Genomic DNA, 26,342 nt, shown 5'->3' with positions numbered 1-26,342 from the left:
GACAGCATTTTGGAGGGGGATTTAAATAGAGACCTAGCTGCAGTGCAGAAGCCGCTGGCCCGGTGAAGGAGCAGTAAGGTCACATGCTCCTGCCCTGTACCAGAAACAGCCTGAGTGACAGTCAGCTAACAAAGTGAGTCCCTGAGTCATTGCAAAAGTAACTCATCTCTGAGCCATGTTTTTGAGGCACACAAGAAATTTGTTTGTTACTTTGTAGTCATAGAGTAAGTTGTTTTTAAAACCAAGTAGCATCTTCCAATGTTATGACACATCTCTGTCACTAGGAAGAGCTCTGAATGACTTGATTTTTTTTTTCCTGTGATGAACCCAAGGCACAGTGGCCCACAGCTGAGACCCTAGTACTCAGGAGCCCAATCAGGAGAATTGAGAGTTTGAGGCTAGCCTGTGCCACTCAACTGGACCTGGCCTCAAAGGGAAAAAAGTCCCGGAGCTTTATTACAATTTATTTAGTAGCACACATACATCAAGAATGGCCTGCTGTCTTCCAGGCACTGTACTAGGCAGGGTGGGCAAATCCCATGTTTCTGCCCATCATGGAAGTAACATCGTGAGATAAACTGTGCTCTCGAGTCGGCTTCACAACAGCGGGGCTCCAGGAGGGAGGCTGTGGGAAGTACTGTTTGAAGTGCATGTTCAGATGCTGAAGCTGCTGGAGCCCTGTTAATAGAAACTCGGTCAAATTGTTTTTCTTTCCGTGCTAGATACATAGATGTCTGTACTAGATACATAGATGTCTGTACTAGATACATAGATGTATGCATTTATGTCTAGAAAAGAGCAACTGGGTTGAGTAAGTTTAGCTGTAGTATCATTTCCATAGTCACCATTTCCATGAAAGTGTTGGATCTCAAGCTATACTTGAAAAGAAGAAATAAAGCAGACATTTTGGGATAAGAATGAAGAAAAGAAAATTAATTGGGCAGGAGCCTCTTTAGTGGGACAAGGGAAGTAGCAAATGGAAACCCAGAGATGGAGAGATGCTTCCACCGTGGGTAGTCAAAGTCTCGAGCAATAGTGGGAGCCGTGGAAATTCTAGTGGCTTTAACGTAGTGGGGGTTTCTTTCCTTCTAGAGTAATGCAGAATCAGTGTCTGAGAACTGATAGGGCTTCCTGTGAGGTCAGCTGCTTCAGGTTCTGTCTGTCTCATTGCTGTACCAAACCCATGAGGCATAGCGACCTGAGTGCCAGCCACCACATCTGCCTTCTAGCTAGGAGGAAGGAAGGTGTGTTGAAGGTATGAATGCTTCATCCTGCTAAGCCGCCACATCTAACATTTTGGCTTACATGTGGCCTGTCACTTAGCCAAGTGGACATTCCTAGTCGCAAGGGAGATTGGATAGCTGTATGTCAACTGTGCTTATTTAGAAAGAAGTCAGAAGAAGGAGGGGAGAATATATAGAGGAGACAGTAAAATAATCTCAGCCACAGTGGGGAAGAGTACAAGCAGAAGGTGGATTCAATGTGTGAGACCTGCTTGTGTACTAAATGGAATAGAAACTGAACTTGAATATGCAGAGACATGTGGGCAGATACTTGAAAGTTTTCCGAGCAATTAACAACGGGCATAATAAATGGTATTTGGAAATTTCAATTTGCTAGAACTTGTACCTAGGAAGCAGTGCAGGTCTTGAACAGGAGGGGTGTTTAGCTTAGTCACAGAACTTCGCTTTCTTATTATAGAAAACAGCTGTTTGGGGGAGATAATTCTTACTGCTTTGTGGGGAAATGGAGGAGATGTGGGTTGTAGGGAGACTGTGAGGGATAATTGTTTCAGTCTGGGCACAGGACCTGCTCTGGGTGGGAGAGATGAGGGGACAGTCATGTTTGAAGACAGCACCGCATAACAGACTAAATGGATATCATGCTGGAAAAGAAAGGGAGAAACTGAAACTGACTCCCACATCTGGGTTTGAGCAAAGAGAGGTAGGCAATGGCATCGTGCAGGTAAATTTCCATCCACGGGAGTTTAAAGATGTCTCTGCCTTATTTAGTTACAGCGAGATGTGAAATTGAGAGCATCACTAGAAAGCCTAGAGCTGAAACAGCTGCTCCGACTGCTTCGAGGTAAATTAGCAAGGGAAAAGAGCACTCTGAAGAAGCTTTTACACATCACCACTTCTTGTTTTTTATTTCTACTCTTGGATGTTTCCCCTAAGTTTTAATTCTCGTCAATTGCTTGGGTGGTTTTTGTTTGGAAGATTTTGATTTTGAAGGAAGTGATGCACTAAAGGCTAATTGCTGAGTGATGGCAAGCAGCAGGCTGCAGAGAGCATCCCCAACCCAGCTCTGGCTCTGCGGGTCACCCAGGGTCCCTCTCTCTAGAAGCATTGCTTACCCACGCTGACACCTGAGCTCTCTGGGAGGTGTCGTCTTTGTAGTACAGTTTCCTCTGTACTCAGGGAGGATTCCTCTGGGTAGTGGGGGAAGTAATAGCATCCATCGTATGCCTTGAAAGCATTCTTGTGCAAATGATACATGATGGCTGTGGAGTCAGTTACACCGCTGTCCTCATTCTGCCCCTAGAGTCACCGCCAGAGCCATGGATGCCACCGTCTGTACTGACAGCCTTGATGGAGAGTCAGGCTTGCTCACCTCTGCTTACACACTGCAGATGAGGGGGCTCATGACACACACTGAGTGCCACTGAAACACTTACGCTGATGAGGCCTGGCGGTGAACTTTGCCATTTTAAAAGTAAACATAAAACCCTATCATCTATATCCTGCCTTCCCAAACCAACAGATTTTACTAAGAATACTGACTCCGGTCTGCCTTTCTTTGGTTTTTGTTTTGAGAAAGTTACTTTGTTCCTGTAAAATGACACAGGCTCATTGTAAAGACCTGGCCACTTCTGACAATCCTGAGTAATCATCAGTACTTGATGAACATAATTCTAGGCATACATACGCATAGAGTGATTAAAAAGACCTATGGACAGCTTGAGAGGAGGACCTTTTTTTTTTCTTTTGTGGAAGAGAGGAGCGCAGTCTCACTGTGTAGACTGCTTACCTTGAAATCAGTCCTCCTGTCTCAGCTTCCTTGGTTCTGAAATTACAGGTGTGCACCAACCCCGAGATATGCTAATTTATGATAAGTTTTTAAAATGTCTGCTTCTAGCAATAACTCTAGAGGCCCTCCTGTTGCATGATCACCAGTGGCCATAAAGGATGTGTGAGAATTCACTGTCCCCACAGAACCACGGGAATCCCCAAGAACCTTTTCTTCCAAACATTAATAATAAAGTAAAAAGAGGATGTGTGAGCTGAAGTCAACAGGACTGGGAGTTGGTACCAGTGGCCCTTTAGGGACTGACTCACTTGTGATATCATTGGTTAAAACAGTGAGTTCTCTGTAGGCCTTAGGCGTGGAGAAGGAGAGTCTTGGGTGCCTTTCCAGGAATGTGAGAAGCACTGAATGCAGGCCCTCACCAGGAGCTGGTGTGGGTCTTGCAGTTCTCTGCAGAGAAAAGCCACTTCAGGTCACCAGTGAGTCCCTGGGATTTTCACAGGTGAAGTCAAGCAGTGAGCTGACAGGCCAGCATCACCACAATAAGCAAGGGACACCTCAGTCCCCTAAGGATGGTCAGATACAGAACACTGCACAGACACATATTTAAATATATATATAAGTAAAGGATAGAATCGCACACCATCAGTTTTAAAGAAATTATAAGGACTAAATGGATGAATTTTTAAAAAGAACTTGGAAAAATTAAAAAAAGAAAGCTACTTTCACAAATTGTATGTCAAAAAAGAAAAGTAATTATTTCAGAAGCAAGGTTGGAAAAAAGAGAATGATGAATGAATGGTAAACATGTATACAGAATTAAATATTTTCAGTATAAAATAATGTTGCTTAACTTTTTAGTTAAAAATGACAGCTGAGTCCCAGCACTTGGGAGGCTGAGGCAGGAAGATTGCCAAAAGTTTGAGGCTAGCCTGGGCTAGGATGAGAACCTACCTCAAAAAAAAAAAAAAAAAACCTGAAATCGTGGGTGGCTGTGGCACATACATTAAAGGCAGCTGGCTCCAAAGGTCCCTGCGTTGTTCTGAGAGTTGAGAATACTCGACTCCAAACCTTCCTTCCACGTGCGTGTGTATGAGAAGCTTTCTAGTACAAGTTCTAAACAGAAAGAGAATGCACAAACTCCCACAAGCAAAAAAAAATGTAATAAGAAAAATATTAAAACCTTTACAAATGGAAGAAGCATACATTAAATTGAGTAGAAATTTAAAAAGTAAACTGATACAATTAAACTTGGATATATTAATCAAGACAGACATCAGCAGATGGAACTCCTACTTGAAGGCAGAGACTATCAGATGAGAGCAAAGAAATCCAGACATATGCTGTGATCTGAGTTCACATTGAGGGTGAAAGCAGATGGATAGAAAGAGATATCATTAACTAACTAAAATAATAATGATGATGAAAAGCAGGGGCCTTTGAGATGGCTCAGGGAGAAAAAGTGCCTGTCACTAAGCCTGGTGACTAGAACCTACAATGTAGAAGGAGAGAACCAATTCCTGAAAGTTGTCTCTGATCTCCACATTCACACAGTCACACACACACACACACACACACACACACACACACACACACACACAGTCACAGTCACACACACACACACACACACACACACAGTCACACACATACATACACACACACACACATACACACACACACACACACACACACACACACACACACGAAATAATAAATGAATGCAAAACAATTCAAACCAGTATAGTTATAGTAAGATCTGACCGAACAGAGTAAGAAAGGTAATGGAAAAATGTTCAATTCCCCAGGAAGATAAAAAGCTTTTAAATGTAAATATTCCCAGTAAAGTAACTTCAAAGAGTGGGAAGCAAACTTTGGTAGTGTTACCAGAGGAGACTGAACTAGTATCATGGTACAGTTTCCAAACATACCTTTGAATTATCTATAGGTGGAATGCATTAGATACTTCAAGAAACCTGTATCATGCAAACCAGTTTTTCTGACCAAAATGCAATTAAATTTGAACACAAGAAAAAAATAGACACGAAAATTTTATATACATTTGCTGTAAAAGTATTTCTTTAGGGTAGAGCAGAGAGAGTTACTCCCATCCTTCCTGCTCACTTGGCTTTGTGTTGGGGGTTCAGCCATCACAGCAGACAACAGAAGTTGAAGCGGGCACTGGAAATGGTAAGGTACTTGCCACAAACCTGTAACCCCAGCACCGGGGAGGCAGAGACGGGAGAGAGGGCTCCCGTGGCTCCAAGGCAGCCTGTGTGGCTGAATCAGTGAGCTCCAGCTTTAGTGACACTTTAGTGTTTCCAAAGGTGTAAAGTGATTGAGGAAGAAAGTCAATATATATCTGTAGTCACCACACATGTGAATAATGTGGTGCACACACATCCATAGGTGAGCGACACACACAAACACACATGCATACACATGCAAGAAGTGAAATACATGAAGAAACAAACCTCTCCATGTAGAAAACTAGAAAAGGTCTATAAAAGACAACAATAAGAGCTTTGGTAAGATGGTAGTTGCAACATCAAAATATATGAAATATCGAACAAAAATAATAAAAACAAAAAACCTATTTAGTGTATTCCACCAGCCAGTCATAAATGATGAATATTTTTTAAAAACTTATGTGTGTGTGTGTGTGTGTGTATTTGTGTGTGTGTATATGTATGTATGTATGTATGTGTGTACCACGTTTGTCCAATTCTCACAGAGGCCAGAAGGCATCAGATTCCCTGGAACTGTTGTTGCAGACATTTGTAGACTGCCATGTGAGTGATGGGAATTGACCCACATTCCTCTAATAGAGCTGTTAGTACTCTTAAACACTGAGCCATCTTTCCAGTCCCAATATGTATGGACATTGTGTACATCTAGTGGTTAGACAGAGGACAGCTTTTTTTTTGTTTTTGTTTTTGTTTTTGTTTTTTTTTTTTTGAGACAGGGTTTCTCTGTAAAGCTTTGCACCTTTCCTGGAACTCACTTGGTAGCCCAGGCTGGCCTCGAATTCACAGAGATCTGCCTGGCTCTGCCTCCTGAGTGCTGGGATTAAAGGCATGCGCCACCACCGCCCAGGTAGAGGACAGTTTTTGGATATCAGTTTTTTTCCTTTTACCATGTGGGTTTCAGGAATTAATTCAGGCTGTCAGTTTTGGTGGCAGAAACCTTTATAGATGGCCAAATACACATATTTTTAAAGATACCATTTATAATTTAAAAATCATGATTACTTAGGAGTAAATCTTAGAATGTGTGAGATCAGTACATTGTGGATTATAATGAATAATTGAAATACATTAAGGAAGACCTGTGTAAATGGGAAAATATGCCATGTTTATTGGAATAATGTAAGGATGTCAGTTGTCTCCAAAATGAAGAGTTGGTGAGGGTTTTTCTATCTTGATACCACTGTTATTCTGATCAGGTTGATTCTCTTATGACTGTTGTACATTGTAGACATTCTCCTTGTCCCCCATGCCCAGATGATATTGGTACATTCTTTACTGTTGTGAGAATCAAAAACGTCTGCAGACATGGCCAGATGTCCCCTGTGGGCCAAAATTGCCTCCAATTGAGAACTACCGATTCAGTGCAATTACAATCAAAATTTCCAGAAGGATTTTTAAAACTGAACATGATGGGCTGATAATAAAATGTATTTGGAAAAAATAAAGAAGTCACGAATAATACATGCCCCACATGTGCATGCATGCGCGCACACACACACACACACACACACAGACACGCACATGACACACACATCAAGAATAGCCCAAACAAACTGTGGTTCATGGTAGTTCACATCACATCTGTAATTTCAATGCTTGTGAGACTGAGGCATGAAGATCCTGAATCCCATAGTGAGAGCCTGTCTCAAAAGAGAAAAATTGAACATTCCCAAAGAAAAATAAGATGAAGGGCTTCCTTCCTAAATAAGGCTAGAAATATGGTAATCACAGCATGCTATTGAGGCAGGCAGGTGTGTATACAAATGGGATAGAACACTGTGCCCAGAAAACAGCTGCGTAACTGTGCAATCCTAATAAATTGACAGTGACATAATTTCAAATTTATGGGGGAAGGATGAATTGCTCAATAAATAATGGACCCCACACACACACACTAAAGAAAATGAGATTAGGTTTCTGTCTCAAATCTTGCATGCACACAAAAATTGTAGATAAATCAAGGACTTAAAGTTATAAAAGCAAAAATTTAAAATGTTTAGAAGAAAATTTGGGAAAATGTATTTTCTGTAATACTAGGATAGAGAAATACTCTGTTTAGACATAACAGAGAAAGTGGGAATGGGTTCCTCCTTCCACCACATGAGTACCTGGGGGTTGAACTTGGGTACTCTGGCTTGGTGGCGTGTACCTTAACCCACTGAGCTATCCAGAGAGACAGAAACTATTTTTTTCTCTTCTGTGGTTCTGAGGGTTGAACTCCAGGCCTCATCCATGCTACACAAGCACTTACTTCGGAACTGTACCCTCAGCCCTAGAAAAAGTGCAGATTATAAACACGACAACAGTGAGTGAGTGAGTGAGCGCTGTGTGGTAGGCAGTATTCTGTGTTATACCAGCATCCTGTGTTTCTGTCTAATCTCCTCCCCACAAGGGTAGAACCTGTGGATAATTACCCCTAATTGCTACATTATATGGTGGAAAATTATGTAGGTGGGCTTAATCTAACCACAGGACTCTCAGAAGCATAGCACTTTCCCCAGCCAGTGTCAGAGGATGAAGTGCGAGGTTCCCAGTCGGAGAAGGACATAGCACACCACTGCTGACCTGAAGATGAGGGCGAGGAACGAAAGTGGTTTCTAGGAGCTGCCAGGAGGCCCCAGTTACCAGCCATTGAGGAAATGAGGCCCCAGCCAAGAGAGTTTAATTCCACCAAAACCTGAATGGCCTTGGAAGTAATTCTTCCTCACTCTTCATGGGGATTCTGCTGGACTGACACCTTGAGTTTGGCCTCAGAGTCAGAAACAGTTCAGTGTGAGGAAGTGTCTCCTTGCTCCTCCTGCTGCTTTTGTGTTGAAGTCTGAGCTGTGTTGATTTTTGCGCTGTAGTGAAGTTGGGATCTTAGTTGGTTCTTCTGCATGTGAATATCTGGTTTTCGTATCCCCTCTTACCACAGCTCCCATCTGTCCTCTCCCCGGTGTGTTCTTGGCACTGTTGATGCTCAGCTGACCGTAAGCGTGTGGATTCATTTCTGAGCAGTCTGTTCTGATCCATATAGATCTATAGGTCTGGTTTGTTCCAGCACCATCTGTTCTGATCGGTTTCTGTGGAATTTTCTGTAGTAGACTTTGAGATCAAAACCCACCATATAGAAAGTAGAAAAAGATCAGAAGACTATGGGAAATTTCCTAACACATATAATTGAAAAAGGATTAGTGTCCAGAGTACATAAAGAATTCCTACTAATCAGTATAAAGTGGGGAGAGATGGACAGAAAAATAGGCACAGAAGGCATTTGCTAGCTAAGTGGAAGCACTGTTCATGATGTCAGCCTTGCAGCGTTAGGATAGCAACAACAGCTCTGAAGGAAAGACTTCACCCACTTGCTTCTCCATCCCTCCTCCTCATTTCCTGTTGTGGGATGAATGTATTTGTTTACTTGCCTGGTTATTTACTTACCGTCATTAAGGATGCCTAACCTTTTGACATTTTGACATGCTACTGGCATCTACAAATGCATTGAGCCACACTCATAGCTCTTCTGGCATGCACGTGGCCCGTGGGCTACAGGTCAGACATGCCTATTGAAGGCAGTGACATTCATGGCTATGAGTTCTGGTTCAGGAGCCATGTGACCTGGATTTGGTATGATCTTGGCTATCTTATTTAAGCCCTTCCCTTGCAAATGTGCTTCCTGAGGTCAAGATAATGGAGACTCTGTGGAGTTGGAGCCTGGGGTAAATGAGCAGACGCAGCTACAGTGCAATGAACTTGGGCTGTGGTCTTGTCCACTCTTCCCATCCCACCTGAGACCAGCTTGTTCTCTCCACCAAGTTAAAGTTTGGGGGAATTTCTTTCTGTACAGAAGAAGGGTGGAAAGCTGGCCTGAAGCCTTGTACGCCTTCTGTAGGACACCAGACTCGGCTTTGTTTCTTGGTCTCTTGTAAAGGGTTTTGCCCATTCTGCCCGCTTGGGATTGGTGTCCTAGGTCCACAGGGCAGGGAAGATAGCCTTGCACTTTAGATAATCTGCCCAAGTCAGTGTGAAGCTGGCTGTTCCTGCTCTCAGTGTGGCAGCGTCTTCACACATCTGCAGCTATATCCATTCTCATGGGTGGACAGTGCAGAAGAGTAGCATTGTCCATTGAGTTTCCAGGTTCCAGACATGCGCATGCTCACAAGAGCCGGACATCGCAGCTCCCATACAGAGTTTGGGGAAGACAGGCTTCTGGGCCTTGTTTCTCTTCTTGACCATCAGCCATTTTAGTTTCTTTCTTTTCAAAGTTAATTACTTTTAGTTATATCTGTTTCCATATAAGGTTTTTGTTACTTTTTGTTTGTTTATTTGTTTTTGTTTTTACATCCCAATCAGAGTTTCCCCTCCCTGCCCTCTTCCCAGTTCTCCTTCACTGTTTCTTTTCAGATACAGGTAGGCCTCACATGGATATCAGCCATGGTATATCAAGTTGCAGTGAGACTAGGCACCTCCTCTCTTAAGGCTGGATGAGGCAATCCAGTAGGAGGAGTGGGTCCCCAAAACTGGCAACAGAGTCAGAGACAGCCCCTGCTCTCACTGTTAGGAGTCTCACACAAAGATCTTAGTTACACAACTGTAACATACATGCAGAGGGCCTAGGTGAGTCCCATGCAGCCTCCCTGGTTGTCGGTTCAGTCTCTGTGAGCCCCTATGAGCCCAGGTTAGTTGGTTCTGTAGGTTTTCTTGTGATGCCCTTGACACCACTGAGTCCTACAATCATTCCTCCCCTCTTCCACAGGATTCCCCAAGATCCACCTAATGTTGGGCTGTGGGTCTCTGCATCTGTTTCCATCAGTTGCTGGGTGAAGTCTCTCTGACGACAGTTGGGCTAGACATCAGTGGGTTTTTGTTACTTTCAAAAGTTAGTTTTGTCTTAACAATATCTCATTACATATTGCATGTTGAGTTATGGAAATCTTGTGTGTGTGTGTGTGTGTGTGTGTGTGTGTGTGTGTGTGTGTGCATGCTTGTGTGCATGCATGTCTGTGTGTGCACACGCATGTGCATGTGTGTGCATGTCTGTGTGTGTGTTCCCACATGCTTACTGAGGATTGACTTCTCACATGTCAGGCAAGCATCCAGCTGCTTCCCTAGCTTGGGTACTGGGGATCCCCATTGCAGTTCACTCAGATGTCTCAACTGAGGAGTCAGCCACTAAATGCGGGAACCTTCTTTTGTGTGGCTGATTTTTTTTCATTGTCCCTGGAGCTGAGCATTTAGCAGTTTGTGGATTCTCCCATTGTTCTTGAGACCTCTTGGTGGCCCTGACTCTGGTCACATGTGTTTGTGGACAGAAGACTGAAATAAAATTGCCTTAAGTCCCTCTCTAAAAATCTCCAGTGATAAGAGTGGGCCCTTCCTTATCTAACCACTTCATTTGGTTTTTCAAAAAAATCTTTCTACTGTCTGTGCTTTCTTGTTTTTTTATTCTTATCACCCTTAAAAATTACCTTTCCTCAGCAAACCCCAAAACTGACTTTTCAAGGAAAAGATATAATATTTGTACACCCCGTCTCTGGTAACAAGAAGCAGGGCAACAGAGCAAAAGAGGGGTGTCTCTTCTGTGGGGCGTCCAGAGCTTTCCCTCCAAAGTACCCCCTTCCCTCAGCTGCTGAAAAGATCACCATCTTTCTGAGGCCCACCCCCCCCCCGTCCTTCTCTGGGAAATCCTTATAGCAGGAGAGCACCTCTTTGCCTAGCATCATGCTCCCTCCTGAGGATGTGTGTACCCACTGATTGGCGGTGGTCTAGCTCTCTTGCTTCATGCAGTAACCGTGAGGAGAATCTAGCTTGACAGCTTCTAGAAGGATCTGCCGAGTCCTCTCTTGCTCTAGTCTAGTCCTGCCTCCCTCACTCCTCACAGACCTTGTTCCGAACGAAGAGCTCCTCCTGGTGAACCCCCACATAGTCGTGTACCTTAGAGGGTGTTTTCTAGGGAACTCAACAGTAGCTTTCTCTCCAGATAGGAATGAAAGGCAGTAGTAACAGGTGAATGTGAAAGAGAAAAGAGAGAACCAGAGCCAAGAAGGGCTGACGGCTGCTGAGTTTGGGGGGTGAACTCACGAGAGCCTCGTGTTATTCCTGAACCTTTTCTGTGAGTTTAAAATTAAGATGAAAATGGAAGGTTTAAAAAGTAGAACAGAGTGCGCGACGGGCGTTGGTGGCGCACGCCTTTAATCCCAGCCACTCGGGAGGCAGAGCCAGGCAGATCTCTGTGAGTTCGAGGCCAGCCTGGGCTACCAAGTGAGCTCCAGGAAAGGCGCAAAGCTACACAGAGAAACCCTGTCTCGAAAAAACAAAAAAAAAAAAAAAAGTAGAACAGAGATCAGTTGCATGAACATTCAAGTGTGATAATGCTCCAAGAGGATGAAATTGAGCAGAGTGTGGTGGCTCATCTCTAATCCTTGCATGCAAAAGGCTGAAGCAGAAAATTTGTTGTGAGTTTGAAGCCAGCCTGGACCACAGAGTGAGAGAAACTAGAGTCAAGATCCTAAAAATGTGTGAGTCTGCAAAATTACAAAGAAACTCCATCACCATGACGCTGCCATTATATCTTCCTGGTTCTTCAGCAGTTCACTGAGTCCTTCCCTCCCCTTCCCTTTCTTTCCTATCTTTCTTTCTTGTGTGTGTTCATGTGTGTGCATTTATACATAAAGATGTGCATGTGTAGAGGCCAGAGATCAATTTTGGGTGGGTGTCTTTCTCAATTACTCTCTACCTTATTTTTTGAAATGCAGTCTCTCACGAAGCCTAGACCTTACTAATTCAGTTAGGCTGGGTGACTAGTGAACTCTGGGGACCCTCCCATCTCTCGGCCTCCCAAACGCTGGGATTCCTAAGTGCACACTGCTGGACCTGGCTCTTTATGTGGGCCCTGGAGAGCCCCCCTCAGGTTCTCAGGAGTACACACACAGCAAGCACTGTAACAACCAAGCCATCGCTTCAGCAGCTGGGTGTTTTCTAAGATGGAATATATCATTTTTTATAAAAACTTTTTTTTAACTGAGTCTCACTGTGCTGCCCAGAATGGCCTCCAGAGTTGGGTCTTAGCGCCCCTCCTCTAGCCTCCTTAGACTACAGTGTATGCCACCATCCTGGTTCTGAAGAATAACTCAGAGTGACTGACAGAAGTTTCCTTAAATCACAACTGAGAGGACCCTGTTGATCTATGATGACAGTGTTTGTTAACACTAGGGGACAGTTTGGATTTGTTTGTTTACAGGGCATCTCAAGTCCAGAGTCACAGTTGCACTGAGAATGTCTTATAGCCTGTCAGTTCCATATCTAGTCTAAGAGCTGTCATGGGGACCATCAGTTCTGCTTTGAGGTATTGGCTGAGTGCGGCAGGCTCAACAGGATCTCCTCCCCCTCCAGATAGTCTACAAAGTTCTGCAGCCACAGTGTTGAGCCGCTCACCTAATCTAACGAAGCACACCTCACTTCCAGTGTGTGCTGTCTGAGATCAAGGAAGGAGGATCACGAATGTCCATAGGCTTTCTGTAGCCTGGCTGCTTCTCTTCTTGTCCATAGACAGCTTCATAGTATTTTAGCCATCGTGTTGCCAAGTTTGAACTGTCAACCTGATACAACCTACAGTCGCTTAGGAAGAGAGTCTCAGTGAGGGATTGTCCAGACCAGGTCGGCCTATGGGCATGTCTGTGAAGGACTGTCTTGCTTGTTATTGAGGTGGGAAGACCCATCCTTGTGTGGGCAATGCCATGGCCTAGCTTGGCTTTGGAACTGTGTAAGAGTGAAGAAGGCTCGCTGTGTACAAGCAACGAGCATTGTGAGTACTTTCATTTCTCTGCCCTCGACTGTGGCTGTGATGTGACTAGCTGCTTGACTTCCCGCCTTGACTTCCCTTAATGAGGGGCTGTGATCTGGAGTTGTAAGCCAGATAGGCCTTTCTTCTCTTTTGTTGTTTTGTTGTCAAGGTTACGGAACAGAAGGGAAATGAGAGGGGTGATTCTGGGCCAGAGTGCATCTCAGAACGTGCATGAGGTTTTCCCTTTGTGAGTCGTTCTGTACTTGACTTCTCTCATATTCCCTCAGAAGGGACCTTATGAAATGCTTATTAATCTACCCCTGTGCTGTCAAAAGCCTGGACCCATGTCATTTCAGAGATAATTTGGCTCCTGAATACTGAAAGAGCAATCATTATAGTTTCTGATTAAACCTAAGGAAAGCAGATAGATGATGGAAGCTCCGAGTCCCCACTGTTTGCCAGGATTAATTAGAAAGTGTCCAAGTCAAAACTAAGTCCATTTTAATTACTCATCTTCATGTAATGCTACAACAAAATGAAAAGCTACAAATGTAAATGCAAAGTCCTCGGTATTTCTTCAGGATCTGCCACCAATGTCCCTGTGCCTTCTGCCCAAGAGGCTCCTTCTGCAAGAAATGATTTCTGACTTCTGTGTTTACTGGGATGTATACCACCCCTCAAAGCCCCTTCAAATTTCACCCCTCCTTGAGGCTGCTTTGTAGTTAGTTAGGGAAGTCAGTTCTTCCCCATCGCCTGTCTGTGTGCGGGGCTTAACTTCCTGTCAGGCTGCGGACTTGAAGGCAGAACCTATCTCACTCAGACCTATTGCTTCTAAGGCATTTTTCTTGTATGATCCCAGACTTACATATATCTCGCAAATTTTGGGGCTTGAATTTTGGGTTATTTTGAGTAAATAACTATAAAGTCTGGCATGTTATAAATATAGACATAAAAGAAGACAAGAAAAACAAGTCTAGCAGAATGGCATATAGCTGTTGAGGTTTGAAAGAAAATAGCCACCATAGGGAGTGACACTATTAGGAGGTGTGGCCTTGTTGGAGGAAATGTATCACTGTTGGGATGGACTCAGAGGCCTCCTGTGCTCAAGCTATGCCCAGTGTGGAACACGGACTCCTTCTGTTGCCTGTGGATCAAGATGTAGAACTCTCAGCTCCTTCTCCAGCACCATGTCTGCCTGCCTGCTGCCATGTCCTGTCACGATAATGGACTAAACCTCTGAAACTGTAAGCTAGCTCCAATTAAATGTTTTCCTTCATAAGAGTTACTGTGGTCATGGTGTCTCTTCATAGCAATAGAAAGCCTAACTAAGACGTCTGTAATTCCAGCTACTTAGGAGGCTGAGGCAAGGGCATCAGGAGTTCAAGGCCAGCCTGAACTACAAATGAGACTGTTTCAAAATAAAATACAGAGTTCTTGCCTAGCATGAATAATACCCAGTTTAATGTCCAGTACCAAAAAGAGAGGGAGGGGAGAAGGAAATTACACCCCATATATTGTCACTTTTTTATTTTTATTTTCAATTATGTGTATGTCTATATGTGCATCTCTGTGTGGGTTTGTGCACATGAGTGAGTGCTAGTGGAGACCAGAAGAGGGCTTAGTCCTCTGCAGCTGGAGTTCCAGACTGACACCTGATGTGGGTGCTGACAACCAAACTCAGCTCTTCTGCAATAGCAGTACGTGCTCTTAACCTCTGCTGCTCTCCCCACTCCATCTCACATCTTAAGGAGTGTGAGGACCATTAGGATTGAGACCTGCAGTCATTAGCTTAAAACACAGGGTCCGGAACCACAGAAACTCGGTGTCAGTCCTTCCTCTCGGTGAAGTCGGAATTGGTTTCACATCCCTCACTGAGACTTATCTTTATATGTAGTGTTTTCATGCTTGAAAGTCTTTTTAAAATACCAAATACATGAATAAATTGTGTTTTTTGAAGCCGAATCTCACCATAGAGCCCAGGCTGAATATCCAGGCTGACTTCAAACTTAGCCATTCCCCCGTGTCTGCCCCAAGAGTGGGCATACAGACATGCAGCCATCATGCCAGGCTAGAATGCTTTCTAGTACACAATCTATCAAAACCACTGAATTCATAATACATTCTTATAAGTACTTATCACACATAAAGAATCTAACTTAATTGGAAGCACATGCTTTTATGAGCTAAGAGGGACCATTCACCCATATATGAGTACCACTCATTGCTTGCTGTAAGCATGTCACAATATCCATTTTATTTCATGATTTTTATAGATATAAGTACTGTGAAAACTTGTTCACATAAATCATAGCCAGGATAGAAGGTACTTTATTGTATCACTGTCAGTCAGTCCTGTGAATTCCTTCCAAGTAATGTGCCAACAATTACCTGGTGACTTATTATAGAAATATTTCCTATCTCTTGTCAACTGTCACTTGATGAGGTCTTTTCTTCCATGCTTTTGAAAGCAAAGAGTTGGGAACACATTGTTTGGGGAAAGATTTTTCTAAACAGTCATTAGCAGTAATTTACTTTTTCAATTTCTAGGAATAATACAAAAAACACTTCACTAAAATTTATCAACTATTAATTAAACTTTTTCTCTAACCTAACATAATCAAACATTGCAGGAAAATGAAAATACTAACTGCCTTATAACTGTCAGTGTAATGTGTTTTTCAGAAGCTGATTTTATAGTTTATACTTGAAATGTTTTCAGTTCTTCATAACAGTAGATTTGGTTTATGCAACTTTTGGAAAATATCTACCATATAATCTACTTGGCAAACACAACCCTCACTGTGAAAACAATAAATTGAATTGGATTTCAAGTGTCCTTTTCTCCATAAAATGTCTTATTTATTCTAATAAATATAAGCATTTATCCTATTTCCTTTGTGGTGGTTTGAATAGGAATGGCCCCCATAGACTCTTGTGTTTGAATGCTTGGGACAAATTAGGAGGTGTTAGAGTAGGTGTGGCCTTGTTGAAGGAGGTGCATCACTGTGGAGGCAGGCTTTGAGGTCTCATATGCTCAAGCTATGCCCAGTATGGTACACAGTCTCCTTCTGCTGCCTGTGAATCAAGATGTAGAACTTCTCCAGTATCGTGTCTGCCTGCATGCCACCATGATGAAAGTGGACTAAACTTCTGACTTGTAAGCCAGCCCCAATTAAACGTTTTCCTTTATAAGAGATGCTGTGGTCATGGTGTCTCTTCATAGCAGTAGAAACCCCAACTAAGACAACCTTCAAATCTCTACATATTTTATAATTATTATATTTTATTTACTTATTTTGGGTGCATAAGTGCATGTGTATGTGTGCCCATACATATCATAGCATGTGAATGGAGGTCAGAGAACAACGTGTAGTGCCTTTACCTGCTAAGCCATCTTGCTTGCCATTATTTTGCCCCATTGAAGGCAAAGTAATGGCAATATGAAATACTTACACTGGTATCTCATGGAGCCCAGTCTGGCCTTCGAATCTGTATGTAGCAGATACTGACCCTGATCTCAGGATCCTCCTGCCTCTGCCTCCTCAATGCTAGGATTTTAGGCGTACACCACCATGCTGCCGTAGGACTCCTAAATCCTTTCCTAAGGTGACTAGCTCAGGCTTGGAGCCTTGTGAACTGTTGCATGAATAACATAAGGATGCCCACCCCCCATACACACAGGCTTTCATTACTCTGCTCTCAGGGGACTCTTCCTTAGGAGTGGTGTGTTCTTTGACCATAGTTGGGGATGGAAATCATGTGGATATTAAATGAAATTGGTCACCTGTCCTGCTGCTCCACGCTGTGATACAGTTTTTCTGAATCAGGTGGCCTGGTTTGGACTGGTGTAAGTATCCCATATCGCCATTACTTAGCCTTCAAAAGACTATGTATGGGGCAATATACTGGGGCTTCCCTGTCTTGACGTGGCTTGCTGTTTTTGCTGTGTCTACTATTGGCACCTTATGTTTGGTGAAGAAGACTCATTCACAAAGTGGATGGATGATGTGTCTTTGCTTTGTGAAGTAGGGGAGATGATGAATGGCAAAGAGGAGAGAGCTGGCCAAGCCCTCCCAGGCAGATGGGCTTTTGGAAGAAAGATCTGCAGATGTTGCAGAGCTGGAAATTGATTCCTTTAAAAAGGTCAGTGTGGCCGGGCGGTGGTGGTGCACGCCTTTAATCCCAGCACTCGGGAGGCAGAGCCAGGTGGATCTCTGTGAGTTCGAGGCCAGCGTGGTCTACAGAGCGATATTCAGGACAGGCACCAGAACTACATGGAGAAACCCTGTCTCAAAAAACAAAACAAAATAATTTTGATTTCATAAGCCCCTGGGGGGTACTTAGGTTTCCCCACAAGTGTGCGGACACCAGTATGAAGACAGCTATCTTATACCTCTTATTGTCTACCATAGCATGTCAAGATAGAGTAGCTTTAATACTTTTAGACATTTTCTTTTTTAGTGTTCATGTATGCTGGGGGAATGCTATACAGCTGAGCTGCATCCTCACTTAAAGGTTCACCTTTAGAGCTGCTACTAATAGACAGTAACTAATCCAGGAAGGCAAAGCATATTAAACTGAAAAAAATGCCAAATGTAATAAACAAACAGATACCAGTTTATCTGGCGTATTTTCTCTTTTATGCTTAAAATTTTTGTTTTCCATTAAAGGCTTATTTGCCTCCTCAAATAATCTACACATTTCCTCCGACACAGAACACATGAAATTCACTTTGCAGGATAATGACTCCGTAGATAGTCTAATAATTATGGTCATCGTTCTTGCAATGCTGAAATTCCCTCTGAATAGTTTTTACCTTTTGAAGTTCTCGTTTGTTATATGTTGCTGTGTGTTACACTGTAGCCGCCGCTACATTTTACATTAGTTTTAAAATACTTCAGATAACAAAACTACAACAGAATTGCTGAGATAAAACAGGGCCATGGACTTCAAATAGAGTTTAGACCCCTCTGGGCTTGCTAATGTTATAAAGCAGTGCATCCTCAGAGGTGGATGTTGGTGCGTGGTGTATATTTAGTAGGCAGAATTAATCTTCAGAAGTAATTAAAGTTATATACAAATACAAAAATAACACTTTTTCCCCCAAAGTAAAACCTGAGTTTTATGTTGTTGGCAGAAAACACCTCCAAGGCCAGGCTGAGGCTGGAACAGTGCCAGGACATCCCCTCGCCTGCTGGACCCTCCCTGGCCAAGGACTCTCATCCACTCAGGATGAAGAAGTGGAAATCAACAGAGGTGAGATGCTCCAGTTCCCTTTGCCACTGTGCCAGGTAACCAAGCATGCACGTTAAAACCTGAGTGCAGTCTTTTGCAGCTCTGGAGATCAAGCGTGTCTGCAAGGCTGCTTGTCTGCCTGCCTGCTCCGTCTTCCCTGTCTCGTGCAGAAGATGCACTGTCCTTGGCATTGGTGTTCCATTACTCAGGCTTTAAATATCAGCAATGGAAAATTGGGTTGAGTGTTCCTTTATCTTACAGTTTGTGCTGTTCATTTATCTATTTTGTAGTGCTGGGCATGGAACCCAGTGTATGCTGGGCAAACACTCTACCACTGAGCTATATCCATAGCCTTAAAAAAAGTCTTTATTATAACTCTACAGGAAGTTGACAAAACAGTAGTCTTAAGCGATCTTCTCTTTGCTTCCCCCTCTGTTGACAGATAATTGAAACATTTTCATCCCCATTTTCCTTCCGTATCCCCTTCCTCCCACGGAACCCTTCTTCTCAGCAAGTCCTGCACAAGATTAGGTCTGACAACATTTCATCATGGATGGGGGAGGAGCCCATGAGGGCTCACCCCTCCTCCATTCATGTCTTTTGTTGTGTGGCCACTGAGTTCAGTAAGATTTACTTGCCCAAGCCCCGGTGGGAGAGGATTTAGTGGAGCAAGGGCAACTTGTCTGTGGCTACGTCACTGAAGAAAACAATGTCCCCCTCCCTCCCCACAACAATGGACAGTAGTCCCTCTGGAGGGTGGAGCCTCATGGATAAGTGGGGGCATGGATTGTAGGGTGGGGAACACGTCTCTCTGCCCCAGTATAAGAAGAGGGTCACCCCTGAAGGACTGAGGCCCACGTTGATTCTTTGTCTTTAGCACCCCAAGCAGCTGCAGCCTTTAAGGGAGACCTGCCGCTGCAGGAGTTGAAACAGGAATGGGAAAAGCATATTCCCAGGCCTGCCTGGTCATCACCACTGAGCATGCTCATCTCCCGGACCACTCGGGGCGTCTGCTCTGGCCAGAGGGACCTCCAGAGTACAGCTTCTGACCAAAGCTTGGAAGCAGGCGCCAAGGCAGCCAACAGATGAGGCAGCTTCCTCCTCAGTTTATCCCACCACTGTGCCACTTACTCTCTGCTCAGGGGAAGGCCCACACCAGCTTCCTTGTCCATGCACACAGAGATCCGTTCACAAGAGCCCGGTGTCTCCATTTTCTTCTTCTTTTCATGTTTTCTCTCCATAGTACTCTCCTGTGCAAAGGAGCCACCAGAACCAGAACCAGCGCCTGCTGTACCCTTCTGTGTCCTCCGACCTCAGACCCACACCTTATTCTCATTAGGCTTGCACGTGTCAACGCATATTGCTGGTTCTAACACACGGCTCTTCAAATGCTACTTTTTTCTCTTGCTTTGGAATTCTATTAGGTACTCATTTGGACCATTTAATCTGCCAGTTATTTCTTGTCTCCATCTTCCTGATGCATTTCAGGCTGTCTTCTAGTCCCTGTGTCCTTCCTTCCATTTGTTGGGCTTGTCCTGGGAGTGTTTTCACTTGAGTGGCTGCCTTCACTCCCAGGACCTCAGGCTGCTTCTGTTCACTCACCCTTACTTGGTTCTGTTCTTGTACTTTTCTGTAAGTAACAATAGTAATACTAAAGAGTTTTTCCAGGTTTGATAGAAGCACAGAGACAGACTTCAGATGAAAACCCCTTTAGAAACACCCAGCATTTAGAGTGGAGAGGGCTGGGACAGCAGACACAGCAGCAGCCCTGGCTTCTCCTCCAGAGACCATCCTCTCTCTTGTCTTTCTGAGGCATCTGCACATAGTTCCTTTTAGTGCTTTTTAGATTTGCTTCTTTTCATTTTGTCAAGAGGGACCTGTTTTGATTTTAGAATATTGGATCATAAGCTTTTCTTGCACGGGTCATGGTGTGTGTGTGTGTGTGTGTGTGTCCCTGTCCAACAGGTCCTCATTGGCCTGCTCCTGCCCTTCTGCAGGGCTAGCAGCAGGATTCACACTGGCAGCTGAGGCTCCCCTCTTCCTCTGATGTCAGAGATAGTGCCTGTCTGGTCCATAGCACACAGGGTGTGGAGGGCCAGCTGCCAGGGAAGTGTGTCCATCATGTGGTCAGCTGCTAGGGGAGTGTGTGTGTCCCCTCGTCTCCCTCGGTGGCATGCTCCCTCGGGCTGTCCCTGCTTCCTTCCTTTAGGAATAGAGATCCGGTTCCTAGTGTGCCACCTGCTCTTCCTTTCCTGTGAAAGCTGCTCCTTGACCATCTGCTGCCTTTCCTGGGAAGGGGTTTGAGTTCTTGACTGACTTCCTTCCTCAATCCTTTTAGGCACTGGATTTAAGGGCTTTCCTAGGAACTGGGAAAGGGATTTATATAGTTCAGTTTTACTGTTTCTTTTTTCTTTTTTTTTTTTTTTTTTTTTGGTTTTTCGAGACAGGGTTTCTCTGTGTAGCTTTGTGCCTTTCCTGGAACTCACTTGGTAGCCCAGGCTGGCCTCGAACTCACAGAGATCTGCCTGCCTCTGCCTCCCAAGTGCTGGGATTAAAGGCGTGCGCCACCACTGCCCGGCAGTTTTACTGTTTCTTAAGGCACAACAACTTACAGATTAAAAAAACTAGCTAAATTTAAAAGATAAGATTTGAGGTCAAACGATTTTGAAATTTACTATTAATTTATTTGATGCTGATAGCTTTTCAGTAGAAAACAGACTTGAATATCCCTCTGTGTAGTAGAGCCAGAGACATCAAATGCCACCTGATTTCTTGTATCAATCTTTAAATCTTGACATTTTTATCTTGTTTTAGAGGAGCCCTCAGTTCCTGTTTTACATAATAACATATTTTGTATTAGTAAGAAAATGATAACTACTTTCACAGGAAGTATTCTAGAAGCTGAGTTTTCACCCTTTTAAGGCATGATTGTGTGTTAACAGTATCCCATCACCCTCTTGACAAGCATGATCTCCTGTTACACATTCAGTGAAGTCCAATGTGTCTTCTCTAGCTGTCTGTTCCTATAGCGGAAGACAAACCCTAGCAAGTTGAGCAGTAGAGCTAATTGTTGTTGCAGTGAACTACCTACGCTTGCTCATCTGCACGAACGGCCAGCCTCTTGTTTCCCCGTGCAGAAGGGAGCAGTGTTGTCCAGGGCTTGGGCAGAGTGAGGTGGCTCTAAAATGTGTCTTAAAAAACTCAAATAGAAACCTCTTTAACTATTCTCTTTCTACAATTGAGAGAAAATTATCTTAAAAGAAACAAAATTATTTTAAAATATATTTTAAAGATTTGTTTATATGGGTGTGTATGAGTGAGTGTCTCATATGTGCAATGCCTTGTAGGCCAAAGGTGTTGGATCCCCTGGAACTGGAGTTACAGACAGTTGTAAGCCAACAGATGTGGATGCTGGGAACTGAACTCTGATCCTCTGGAAGAGCGCTGATGCTCGTGGTCACGCCCAGCTTTTTTAACATGGGTACCGGGGATCTGAACTTGGGTTCTCATGCCTGTGCTCTTGCTGACTGAGCCACTGCTCCAGCCCCAAGTTTCATTTTTTATTTTGGTGCTATCCACATTCCATTAATTCTCATTATGTAAACTTAAACCTTCTAATAAAAATTAAAATAAAAAGAAATGAGCTGGTAATCCATAAAGACATGGAGGAAAGTTTAATGCCCATTAATAAGTGCAAGAGGCCAGTGAAAGTGTATGTACCACAAGAGTCCAGCAATAGGAGTCTGGGAAAGACAGAGTACAGAGATTGGAGTCTCCGGAGTGCAGGAAGGGGTCTATAAGCAGCTCGGGGAGGGCTTTTCAGGAAACTACTCTATACAACAATGACCAGCATGTGTCATTAGACCATTGCCCAAACCCAAAGCATGAATGGCATCAGGAGTGTATCGAGTGCAAACTACAGACCCGAGTGAGTTGATTTGGCTACATAAAAGTTAAAGACTTCTATAAGGCAAAAAACAAAGTAAAAATTTTTAAGAAGTTAAAAACTGAAAATGAACAATAAGCTGATAATGAGATACTTCTTCAATAGAGCAACAGTTTTATAGAGGGCAGTCAGGATGGCTCTGTGGGTGAGGGTGCTTGCTGCCAATCCTGGGACCTGAGTTCAATCCCTGGGACCCACATGATGGAAGGAGAGAACGGACTCTGACAAGTTATGCTCTGACATCTGTGTGTGAACTATGGCATGCGTGCCCCCTCCCCTACACTCCCAAAATGAACAAATGAATATAGTAAGTTTCTTTAAGAAGTTGATAGGCAGGGGGCTGTAGCTGTAGCTGAGTGGTAGAGAATGCTTTATGTGCTTAAGGCCCTGAATCCAATCTATAGCACCAAACATATACACATGAAAGATGAGGTACCTTACAAACTATCATTCAGTCTTGTATGTAATTAGGTCAAAGAAAATTGTGTGCCTTTCCCACTGATGCAGAAATGTTTAATTGCTACCAACCTGCCTCTGCACTGAGAGGCAGAGTCACTCCAACACCCTGCTGGATACAAGCAGGTGCGACTTTGGAGAGCATAATTTGGCGCCGTTCAAACTCAAAACAAGTCCATATGAGTACGCAGCAATGCCACCGTGAAGGTACAGCCTGAAAAGGTGGCTGGATGAAGCCTTTTTATTGCAGCAATTTTAATAGATAGAAACAAGAAAAATCCTGAAATGATTACCAATAGGGGATGATTAAGTTCGTTTTCACATCAGGAGTACAGCTCAGCTCTGTCCTGAGAGAAGCACATTTGTGATGTATACTTCAGTGAAAGAAACCTGTGTGGGGGCAGCACTCAATGATGAACATGGCTGAGTACTTACTCACGTTGTCCAGGTGGAGGAACTCAACCCCTTTGGAGAAGTGAGCAGGACCTTTGCTCTTCACTCTTTACCATTCATGTGGTTTGGTGGTTTGCCCTGAGTATTTTCTAATCTGAAAAATAATAATGAAAGCACAAATATAGGCATTAAAATGGACTTCTAAGCAGAAGCAATGATGTAGCAGAGATGGGGGTGATGAACAAACATAATTAGAATAAGCATAATTTCCACTTCTCTAGCAACTCTGGTGAGTTCAGATTTCTGCAAATAGGACAAATCACAGAAATAAACCAAGGGCAAATTTGTATAGTCTTCAGTTTGCAAAACACTTAGCGGAAGCATAAGAACAGACATTTATCATCCATCACTATTGATTTAGCAACTCACAGCAACATAGAAGGTTTTGGTCAGCCTTAATTTTATGTGAACCACTTCACAACATCCCTATCAGTTGCTATGGGAACAGCTGCAACCAAAAAAAAATTGCAACCTTGGTTTTTTTTGTTTTTTGTTTTTTTTTCCAGTTTCCTCAGACAGGAAAGAAGGTTTTTTTGTTTGTTTGTTTGGTTTAGTTTTTGCTTTTGAGGTAGTAAAAGCTACAAATAACCTTATTATCAAACTTAATTATAAAAACTCTGGAGAGTAGGAAGAAAGAAAACAGACCAGTGTCAATTATAAACATAAAAGGTTTCCTTAGTTTTGAAAGTAATACTCTGGTGAGCCCTGCTCTACTTTGAAAGCTCTGTTCTGCTAAGGATTTTATTTGTGGGGCTGAAGAGCTGGATCAGTCAGTGAGAGCACTTGCTAGGCAAGCATGAGGATCTGAGTTCAGATCCCGAGTACCCACAGAAAGAGGGGTGTGTGACCATGAGCATCTGTGAGTGCAGCGCTGGATGGAGGGACGGGGAGTGGGGGCAGAGACAGGAGTATTACTACAACACCCAGTGAACTCAAGGTTCAGTGTCAGGAGACCATGTCTCAAGAGAATAAGGCATAGAGTGAAAGAGGATACCCCACATGATCCTCCAACCTTCAAATGCTTGTGCATACGCATTTGCTCTTGCATGCATGCATGTACACGTGCACGTGTACACATACACACAACTCAATGGAAATGGTTAAATATGTAGAAGGGTGCATTTCTTTTTAGCACTAAATGACATTTTACTGTCTGGATATAGCATTCACCCATTTATCTACCAAAGCTTCCTTCCGAATTTTGTCAATCATGAATAAAACTGCCATGAACATTGTGGTTAAATAAGCCAGACTCAGATAACAGATACCACGTTTTCTCATCAATGTAGGATGTAGATTTACACACACACACACACACACACACACACACACACACACACACACACAGATTTTTGTCCTTGAGAACCTGGAAAGCTTTGAATCATTATAAAATGTAATTACTAAAGTATAAAATGAAATTAATGTACCTTGCATTCATTTGGGTTTTTTCTTCTGCAATGATAGTATTCTTGCTCTGAGATGATGAGTTTAATGGGTGCAAAATCCAACAGGTAACCATGGATACACTGTTTGCATTATCTTTTATATCCTTAGCATGGAAGAAAGAAGATACAGATACAAGATAGAAGAGATTGTCATAGTCTGCTAGGCTTGACTTGAGTTGGTGGCATATCAATCTGAGTTCATGTAATGTGTCTTGTCAGCAAGCTAAAGAAAAAATCATAAGATAATTTCACTTGATAGAGTAATGTATTTGATAGAGTCCAGCACCCATTTATGGAAAAGCTCAGCAAACTTGAAACCAGATGGTGGGCAAACAATATGAATAGTATTTCAGCAAATATGGATAACAAAGAAATGCTGGGAGAGATAGCCAGCATTGTCAGCCTGGAGGCACATACAGTGACATTATCAGAATGGCTGAAACTGAAACAGTGACAGTACCACTGCTGATGAGGATGCGGAGGGATCAGACCGCTCCTGTTTTGCTGGTAGGAATTTAAAAGGGTGAAGTCACCACAATTTAGTAGTATATTATAGAATGAAACACACAAAGCAGAGGCAGGGCTTATGGTTAAAAGCATCCTGCTCTTTAGAGGACCCAGGTTTGGTTTTCAGCATCACATGGCAGCTCACACCGCCTGTAAGTCCAGTTCCAAGGGATCCAATATCCTCTTCTGGCCTTTGGGCACCAGGGATACAATGATGCATTGATACACATGCAGGCAAAACATTCATATACAATAAATAAATAAATCTTTAAAAATGGAACCAACTGAATATGTGTCTGTGCTGGGTACAATTAATTCCAAGACTCAGGAGGCAGAGGCAGATGGATCTCTGAGTTCCAGGTCAGCCAGAGCTACATAGAGAGATCCTGTCTCAAAAACAACAAAACCTGAATATGTCACCCACCCATGTACTCCAACAATGGCACCCCTAGCCATTATCTCATAGATATGGAAATTTACTTACATCATATTAAAAACCTGCACCCATCAATTTTATCTGTAATGGCCCAAATCTAAAAAGAACCCAGATGTATTTGAATGGGTTAAACATCAGTGTCTGGTGTACACCTCAGCAGTGAAGAGGACGGGACTTTTCCTGTGCACAACAACTTGGGTGCATCTCTAGGAACTGTGCTGGATGAAAAGAGCCAGTCCTAAAGGGTTGCATACTGTTTGGTCCCATTTATATGACACACTTTAAATGTCAAAATTACAGACAGGCCAAACAGATTTGTTAGAGTCTGGGATAGAAATGCTGTGTCTCCTGGCTGAGTTCATGTCATATCCCAAACATGATGTCCTAGTTAGGGTTACTATTGCTATGATGAAACACCATGGCCAAAAACAATTTGGGGAAGAAAAGATTTATTTCACTCACAGTTCCATGTAACGATTGTCATCAAAGCAGGGAGGGCAGGAACTTAAGCTGGGTAGGATCCTGGAGGCAGGTCTGATGCAGAGGTCATGGAGAGTGCTACTTACTGGCTTGTTCCACATGGCTTGCTCAGCCTGCTTTCTTACAGACCCCAGGACCACTGGCCAAAGGTGGTTCCGCCCACAGGGGTGGTTCCACCCACAATGGGCTAGTCCCCCTCCCCCATCAATCACTGATTAAGAAAATGCCTTACAGGGTTGACTACAGCCTGATCTTATGGAAGCATTTTCTCAGATGAGGCTCCCTCCTCTCCAGTGACTGTAACTTATATCAAGTTGACATAACACTAGCCAACACACACACACACACACAC

At 43.3% G+C, this 26,342-nt stretch overlaps 1 protein-coding gene across 3 annotated transcripts in view; it reads left to right on the top strand.

Annotated features, from left to right (window-relative positions):
- Positions 1-26,342, top strand: part of Enthd1 (ENTH domain containing 1) — a 116,721-nt gene that overhangs the window by 31,787 nt on the left and 58,592 nt on the right. For all 3 annotated transcript variants that reach the window (XM_015997790.3, XM_076556393.1, XM_015997791.3), the window contains one exon: positions 18,170-18,288. In XM_015997790.3, the coding sequence (XP_015853276.3) occupies positions 18,170-18,288 (119 nt within the window). The remainder of the gene's footprint in view (positions 1-18,169; positions 18,289-26,342) is intronic.

The sequence above is a fragment of the Peromyscus maniculatus genome, chromosome 20 (genome assembly GCF_049852395.1).
Source record: "Peromyscus maniculatus bairdii isolate BWxNUB_F1_BW_parent chromosome 20, HU_Pman_BW_mat_3.1, whole genome shotgun sequence".
NCBI lineage: Eukaryota > Metazoa > Chordata > Mammalia > Rodentia > Cricetidae > Peromyscus > Peromyscus maniculatus.
This window is presented reverse-complemented; position numbering and strand designations above follow the sequence as displayed.